Source organism: Girardinichthys multiradiatus, chromosome 14 (genome assembly GCF_021462225.1).
Source record: "Girardinichthys multiradiatus isolate DD_20200921_A chromosome 14, DD_fGirMul_XY1, whole genome shotgun sequence".
NCBI lineage: Eukaryota > Metazoa > Chordata > Actinopteri > Cyprinodontiformes > Goodeidae > Girardinichthys > Girardinichthys multiradiatus.
The window spans coordinates 26,257,465-26,266,280 of NC_061807.1; the positions used below are offsets into that span (position 1 = coordinate 26,257,465).

General features: G+C 39.9%; 1 protein-coding gene across 2 annotated transcripts; it reads left to right on the forward strand.

Annotated features, from left to right (window-relative positions):
- Positions 1-2,897: 2,897 nt before the first annotated feature.
- On the forward strand, positions 2,898-8,591 carry msantd1 (Myb/SANT-like DNA-binding domain containing 1). Of its 2 annotated transcripts, none has more exons than XM_047386239.1 (3): positions 2,898-3,628; positions 3,722-4,015; positions 7,966-8,591. In XM_047386239.1, the coding sequence occupies exons 1-3, from the start codon at positions 3,375-3,377 to the stop codon at positions 8,276-8,278; spliced, it is 861 nt and encodes a 286-aa protein (XP_047242195.1). In that variant the 5' UTR covers positions 2,898-3,374; the 3' UTR covers positions 8,279-8,591. The 2 variants fall into 2 exon arrangements, with proteins under 2 accessions (XP_047242195.1, XP_047242196.1); XM_047386240.1 differs by having other exon boundaries at positions 2,900-3,628; positions 7,987-8,591.
- The last annotated feature ends 225 nt before the right edge of the window (positions 8,592-8,816 follow it).

Below are 8,816 nucleotides of genomic sequence, written 5' to 3' on the forward strand. Positions count from 1 at the left end.
ACATCTTTACTTGGGGTGCAGATAATAGATTTAATTATTGGATTATTTTTGTCAGCAGTGAGAAGGTGTAATGGGATGCAAAACGTGTCAGTCTAAAAAATTACGAAACAACTTTTGACTCCACTTATGTCTATTATTCTCCCACATCTTTAAATGAACTCAATATAAACAACTTTTCTGATTGCGATACTACATCTTACAGTTCACTCATTCATGCACTGCTTTCCTTTCAATACAGTACATGTGCTGTCACACACAAACAGGCACATCTGGTGTGTAAATGGGGCACAGTAACTTGTCTTTGGAAACTTCCTGATGGCTTAACACGCGTGGCAGATTGTACAGCAGCTTTCTCCTGTCTTCTCTCTCTTTTTTTCTGCTGAACCTTTTTTCATAGAAAAACCTTTCTGGGTTTTTTTTTTCCTGGACCTATCTCTGGCAGTTACTGACATCCAGTGTGACAGAAAGCAATTACCATGGAGAGTAACTCTGTTTTGAGTCTTTCCCAAGCCCTGGACCCAATATCCTAGATAAGTGGAAGTGAAGACCTAGATGAAGGGTAGGAGCCAAACAGAGAAGAAACACAAGGAAGTTTCAACATATCGTCACTGACATTGTCAATTGCAGGGAAAAATAAAGACACTGAAAAAGACACAGTGGGGCCATAATGCTTCCAATGCTTGTATCCTTCTTTAGGACAGCAAAAAAAAAAACAAGCTCAAAATCGGTTATAAGACGGTTATAAGACTACTATGTATAGGTTTTAGTGTGTGCAAAATCCATTTAGGCTTTATCTTTCTTGAATAAATAAATAGTGACATAGCGCAACCTGAGGTGCTTGGTTACTGTAGGCTTGCAGTTAAATAAATATTTTAGAAACTGCTATAAAACCAGGTTATTTAGATGTTCAAACCCAAGAATTGACAATGGGTGTAATTCCTCATGACCATGGTTGTAAATAAAAGGCAAATTGAGCAGCAAGACTGAACAAGAGGGAAGAAAAGGGAACACAGGATTACCCTACAAATCGTGTAGACTAATCCTGAGTGTTTTGCTCAGAAGGCACAGCTCTGGACCACAGATATTATTCTTTTGATTGGCACAGTCCGTAACACAGAACTTGCAGCATCTGTTTCAATGTCAAGAAATACTGAAACTCCCCTATTGTCTTTCCCCAGCAATCAAGCAAAGAAGACTACACCAGAAGTAGACTACTCGCAAAGGGTTTAGGATCAAATCTAGGATAAAATAAAATATAGGATAAAATAAGGCACAGTTATGTTAGATTGCTTTAGCCCCAGTGCTAAAAACTATGAGCAATACAAGATTATAATAATATATTTCTCTCAATTTAAGTTTTAAAACACAAAAATGACGTGCTTTATGTGTGGCATCGGTATTGGATACAAAATTTGGGCTGCTTGTTGAGCTTCAGCATTCCCAGGTATTTCCGCCAAATTTGAGAACAAGACAATAATTGCTAATGATAAAGCTGATAAGCGTTAGAGTCGGGGTTAGAAGAAGACCCTTTAATCAGGAAGCTAACCTGATTTGTAAGCCGTAATTATATTTACATTTACTTTCCAATACCATTGTTTTGTTTCCTAATCCAGTGCAGACTTTCTTAGGACTGTAATTTTTCAAATTTTTTGCTTATAAAAAGAAACATGGGAATGCATGGTAGATCTTGTTTATGAAAATCTCCAGGCCATTGTGCCTTGTTGTAAATTTGGAAATGGCTAGATTATGTAGATCATTCACAATCCTGATTTCTGCCTCTCAGGATGAGCAGTTTATCTGCAGATTAGTCTGGTTTCTAGATTAGCTGGCGGGATTACTTCCACCTTAATGAATGAGGAATTTACAGAAGCAACAAAATGCAATTATAAAGGACCCCAGGCTTCAAGAAGAGTCTGCTTTGGTAATGAAAAAGACATGGGCTGAACTGATATAATGAAGTGATGAAAAGAACTTCAGCACTTCTGCATGAATTTGCTAAATTTGCTGATGATCCAGAACACTGCACACTGAAAACGTTTCAGATCAACTTTCCTTTGCTTCTTTGTATCTGCAACGACAGAGCTTTGATTTAAGTGGCAGATGTGGTGCATCAATATGTGGAGGGGTGAAAAAAATGCACCAGGCGAACTGTCAGGTTAAAAAGAAGCAGATGGGTTAAGAATTGGTGCACTCCTCGGTTAAGCCGCACCAACAGCAAACAGTAGCACTAATATAGATGAAGTGATAATGGATGACTTGCATAACTGTAGCTGTATTTTTGCTCTTTTTAGGTTTCATGGGGAGAGACGCAGCAAGGGTGGAAAGACTTGCAGAAAATGCTGCGCTGGTGTTTGTCTCAACATGAAGCTGAGACAGAAATGAGAATAACAGCAAAGAGAGCAAGAAATGCACCAGTAGATTAAGGTGATTAAGGGGGGGGGGGGGGGGGGGGGGGAGGTTCTCAACTGGTCAGAGAAACCCCTCCTGCAGGGCTCTATAGTCCACATCACCCAGGGCTATGCAAAGAAAGCTGCTTACAAAGGACAGCAGGCTGTATTCCTCTGCAACTGATCACCACATGTTGCCATTTTTACCTGATGGCTCTTCCTGAAAATTCCAGCCTTTGGAGATTAGCACTTTTCCAGTGAAACGACTTGCTTTTTTTTGGTCAGGATCTGAGCTGCTGTTTGCTTCGTATTTCTGCATAAATCCAGACGCAGCTATTCCACCCTCCCAGCAGCTTCTCAAAACGTCTTGTCTATTATTAAAAGCTTTTAAATAGAGCAGCGTGTTGGCTGACTACCAAATCCAGTGCCTTGTTACCAGGGAAACACACCATCGTGTTCCCGACCTGCTCTTTTTTTTCCCTCCTTTTTCCTCCCCTCCCCTCCCCTTGAGGCTCATATTTCAAGAGTGTCAGCAATCTAGTGTGCTCACACTGCTGCCTTTCAGCTAAAAGCTTTTTGTGCTGCCAGTGGAGCAGAATGGAGGGCAAAAGAGAGAGCGGATGGGAGTGGTTAGCAAAGGGGGTGGGAGGCCTGGGGGATAAAATGGCCCTCTCTCACCGTTGCCAAGGCAACTTGATGTCACAGTGACATCACACAGTATTAAAAGCTTTTAACCGGATTTCTCTCCTGCCTTAGGCCCCATTTTGAGTCCTCTTTCAGCTAGGCTAGGGGGAAGGGCAGAGGCAGGCAGGACGGCTGTGTGTGCTCTCTCACTTGTATCCCTTCTTCCCTGCAGACTCAAACCAGCTCTTATAACAGTAAAAAGACTTTCAAATTCAAGCTCTAAAGCTTCCATCTTTGCAAAAAGACCCACAGCCAGCACAGGCCAAGAGAGAGACATATAGAGAGAAAGAAGCCAACTCCAAAATGGCAGCAGACGATAGTTTCAGCTACCTGATGCCAGGCCACAGCGAGAAACACAGGCGGGCCCCGAACTGGACCGATGGCGAAATGAAGGCCCTCCTGTACGTGTGGGAGGAATTCCACAATGAGCTAAAAACGAGCAAGAGGAACGCCAAGGTTTACGAGAAGATGTCCCAGAGGTTTTTCCAGCTCACTGGAGAGCAGCGCTTCAAAGAGGAGATCAAGATGAAAATCACTAACATGTCTTTCCAGTTCAGGCAAGTGCTCCACGTCCAGCAGCTGTACCTTCACAGGTCCAGATGTTGCACGACTAATAAAGAAAAACAAAAAATCTTTCTTTGTTCTTACAGGCGCCTGAAGGCCACAGCCAGCGAATCAGGCGAGACGCCAGACTGGCCTTACTACAAGCCCATCGAGAAGATCCTCTCCAAGCCGCTGGAGAATGGCAGGGTGAACTCGCTGGAGTTTCAGGCCGCAGGAGCAGGTCCCTCCACTTCATCCCAGTCCACAGACAACCCCATCTCCCAGTCAGAGGAAGGCGTGATTGGATTCCTGCCAGAGTACACTGGCTCCTCAGATGAGATGGAGATAAAACAGGAGCTGGACTCTTCCAGCTCAGACAGTGAGCACATGCTGGGCTCCAGGTAACAGGAAGACCAAACACCAAAATGAGTGTCCAGTGTTTTTATCATAAGGCAACGCACCATATTTTTAGTTCTTTTTCACTATGCTGCTTGTTATTGTTTATTGCATATTTGCCTTATTATGTTCCATATCTGGAAAAGCTACATATTAAGACTCAACGTCAATAGAATACTTTTTATCTACAGTATGTTATGTTCTACTCCTAAAATTTTAATATTAAAATGGCAATATCAAGTATTAATCTAAACCTCCTCTGCTAAACCCAAATTTGCTCATACCCCTGGCAGACTTAACTTTAAAACAACTTTCATCCAACTAAGAAGCTTGTTTTTGATAGCAAATGAGATGGGCATCTCTCAAATGATAATAAAACAATGTAAAAGGAGCATTATGTCATAACTGCTGTTTTGTTGCTGGGCCAAAGACAGATAAGCACGGAGAAAAGCAGAGTGGGTTCGAAACTCCTTCTTTTATTTAAAGCGAGTCCACTTACATGTAGGTGAGGTGCAGGGTGACAGGACAATCCTGATTACAAGGCATATTCAAAATAGAACCTAACAGGATCTGAAGAAAGAACGAAATCCAAAGAGACATCACGACACCGCATGGAACAAAGGACAAAGATAAACTTAAATACAAACGAAGGTGGACATGAAACAATAAGGCAGGTAATCAGGGGGGAACAGGGCACAGGTGTGGACAGACTGGGAGACTGGTTATTAGGAGTAACAGGAACATGAGGAGCTAGATGAGGAACAAACTGTAAACAAACCCAGGGAACCAGAACAGAGACAAGAAGGACAGAGCAGGAAATAAACTTCATAACTAAAATCAGGAGGAACAGATCTAAACAATCATCAAACCCATAAGAACACAGAGCAAAGCAGAACCTAGACAACCTATAAGGAAAGGAAAACGCACCTGAAATATAGAACCACGAAATAACCATGTAGTACTAAACAGAAAAACACCGGACTGAATAAACATAAACAAACACCAAACCAAAATTCCACATCGTGACACATTAGTTTTAAAAAATGGCAGACGAAACATTGTTTACACCCTTCTCCTATACCCTTTATTGTCATTAAAGCAACAATCCCTTCCTATAGCAAGCAGCTTCTTGTATGTTTTCACTGGTATTTTGACGATTTATCTTTGGTGATGAGCTCCAAGTCTTTAGCTGCTTTCATACACAATTTTAGTCCACTACCTGACCATTTTCAGAAGAACATTTGTTTTTGTTTTTTTTGCTTTAATGTAGTCACCTGGTTTAGTGAAGAAACACTAGAAATAAATGCAAAAATGTCTAAAAAACAAATACACTGAATCTAAAAAAAAAAAAGATCAAATTATTTAAGATGAAATCCAAAATAAAGAAAAGCAACATTACAATCAAACAGAAAATAAAATATCAGCTCACGTTGCAAATAACTAAAATAGAAATACATTACTAAAACACAAATAGATCGTATAATCATTTGGAAAATGTATGCAGTGTTGTAAATATGAATCTGAGAATATTATTTAATATTCATATTTTACCAAATAATATTCCGGTCTGTTAAGGATTGTCCTGTGAATACCAGCCCAGTAAGGCGATGGTATTAGGACAAAATAGAAAGGTGTGAGACGAGCTCTGACATTATTGAACAGCATAAACTCTGCACACATATGGAATGAATTCACACAATTTCTTAAAATACAAGAATTTATTAACAAAAATAAGTCAACTCAAAATCAAACATATTTCAATCAACAAACTCTTTACTATGCTAAAACAATCCAACTAAATTACCAAGCAGAATTAAAGAATAATGAAGACTAATGGGCTATGTACAATATAAACAAGTTGATTAAAGATGATTAGGAATTATGACCAAAAAGAGTGATGCAACATTAATATGCAATGTTTATATTTGAGAACCAAGGATTATCTTGAAGAATCTGGAAGTTAAGTTAAGTTAGTCTTGGAACTAACTTAGAAAATAATCAGCAACATCTAGACAACTCTTCACAATGCAAGATCAGATTAAACATTATTTTAATAAAATAATGTTTTAAATAATGATCTGCTGAATAAAACCAACCTCCTGGATGACTAATTCTCAACGGTGTCTAATTAACTGCCTTTATTTATTAAAATAATATTTGAAGAAATATTATTGAGTATTTTGGAAAAGAGCCAAATCTTTCTGGAGAAATGGGGCTTAATGGTGTTTACTTAGTTATCAACTCTAGTAAATGATGTTCAGGGACTATTATTCACTAGCTTGAAAACTAACAACCTTTCTGTTGACTAGCCTCAATGCTAGCACACGTGTTCTTACCGGCTGGCCGTTGGGCTAACAAAGAAGCTAGCTAAAGTGCTAAGCTAGAGATAGCTTAGCGCCAGAATCAACACATACCTTTAAAATACCAGGGTTAAAATGCATAAGCGCTGACGGCTCGTTATGAGCAATGTTCTGGTTAAAACCACCCTTTAAATAAAGTTTCTTAGCTTCAAAACATACAAAGAACACGAACCGGCCTGGGTGCTACAGGTAGCATGCTAGCACCAAGATAGCCGAGTTCCACAAAACAAACTTCATAACATGAAAACGTTTAGATCATTTCATCCTAAACCAATCTGTTAATCTGCCCAAAACCTAACCTCTGAACCTGTTGAGGGAATGTTGTCCAAGGGCGAAGTTTGAAGAAGATATCCGATCCGAAGGTGCGTTTGTTCTGTGAACAAAGGTTAGCTTCCCGCTAACTTCCTCAGTTTCTCCCGATCAGAAGGTGACCAGCTGTTCGTTACCGTAAACACGGTTGCGGCCGTCGTCTTTCCTCCAGACTCGGCTTTGTCGAAACAGCTTCTCCACCGGCTTCTCTCGAAACACCGTTTGCTTCGAAGAGAAAATGTAAGCAACTCTTACACCTTAATTTCTCCGTTCATGAATGAAAATACCGGATACACAGACAGTATTTCATTCTACTTAACTTTTGCATATGATCGGTGATCGGTCCTTGGATCCAGTTGAATTTATGTCTTTTTACCAGCAAAAGACATTCAGCGCGCTGTGTTCCCTCCTATCCGGTTCCTATGGAGAGCCGCGTGGAAGAGAAAGACTTGTTGAAAGGTGGGGCTTTTATTTGGATAATGGCGCCACAGGAAGTCCGCAGTTACCCCCTTTCCTGGCTGTGCTGGAAGAAGGTTAATGCACTTTATTTTGAAAAGTTCCAGGAAAGTATGTACCGGAGTTTTAGTGTTGAAAACCCATGGCTGTGGTCCGAACAGCAGATAGAAATAGAAAAAAAAAAAAATGAAACAATAAATAATTAAGTAAAGTTAACTAAAAGCTCTGACGATTTAAAAACAAGTGATGAACAAGTATGTAAACTGGATCTTTAGCCACAAAGAATGTCCATAATATAGACACGGTCCACCTTCACAGCTTCATGCCTGTTTTTAAACATCAGTGTTAGAAAGTAAGAGTGATCTATTGAACCAGAGAGGGCTGAGTTTATTAAAAACCAAAACAATCACAATAAATGCTGTTAAATTCATCACCAGGCATTTAATAGGAGCCACCTGACATATAAACAGTGCTGCTCTGGATAAGCTGATTGAGGACAAGTTCATTTTAATTTTCAAATGGGTGAAGTTAATCAACTCTGTATTGCATTTTATTTCACACAAGGTTAAAACATTGAATGAACTGATGCATCTCTGGGGCTGTGTGTCAGGTTTTTGTAGGTATAAAGTATGAAATAGTATCTTTTTTTCAACCACCCCTTTTTTTTTTAAAAAGAACACACAACACGATATACTGTAATGGTCAGGATATAACGCGAACAAATACATATATGTAGTTTTTTGGAACGTCCACTAAATATTAATTCATTCCTGACATGTGTTCTTCTTTTAAACCCAATACTTGGCTAAAACCATCGCAAACCTTTGTAGGTATTCCTCTCTGCTCCTCAGCTCCCACCCCGTCTCTGCCAGGAAGAGGCGTGCCAGAAAGTATCTGTCCCTGAAGAGGAAGAAGCTGCAGGTCATGCAGGCCATGCTCCAGCAGCACAAGAAGTCCAGCCAGGCCATAGAGGAGACGTGCCGGGAGCTCCGCCGATCCATGCACCAACAGAACCTCCTGCAGGTCCAGTGTCTGCAGCTGCAGGAGAGGATGATGAACCTCCTGGAGAAAATGATCCAGCTCCCCAGCTCCACATCGGCAGTTTGGAGTCAGAGCGGGGCAAAGGATCCAGGGAAACCTTGAAGGCTGGGAAAAATCATGGGATTTCCCCACTCATAGGAAAAATAAGCTCTTTTATTTTGGTTATTATATTAATTGCGTTATTATTTTAAAATGATACAATAACTGTTATTACTCTTCTGATAACCACCGTCACCAAAATATGCCATCACCAATTCTCTGGGGGTGCCTGAACATAATTTTTAAAAGAACTGTAAAGAACCTTGTCAACATTTTAGGAAACACTCCTAATGTAGTCTTTTTTAGTTTAGGATTAGTTGTGTAAAATATTTCTCAATAACATGCCAAGTATCCAATTAAAATAACTACAAACGGCCTTTGAAAATCCTGTCTTTTTGTTCACTGTGCCTTTGTAATTACATGTCAGCAGCACAAGCTAATTTGTGGCATCATGAGGCAGAAATCTAATTATTCATCGAATCCATTCTGGTGTCAAGGATTTTATTCAGATCTTTTGAAAATGTGATTCTTGTGGGAAATTCCTTCTTGCAAACATCAGATTAGATATAATTGCAGGTAACCTTGATTCCTCGACGTTGCA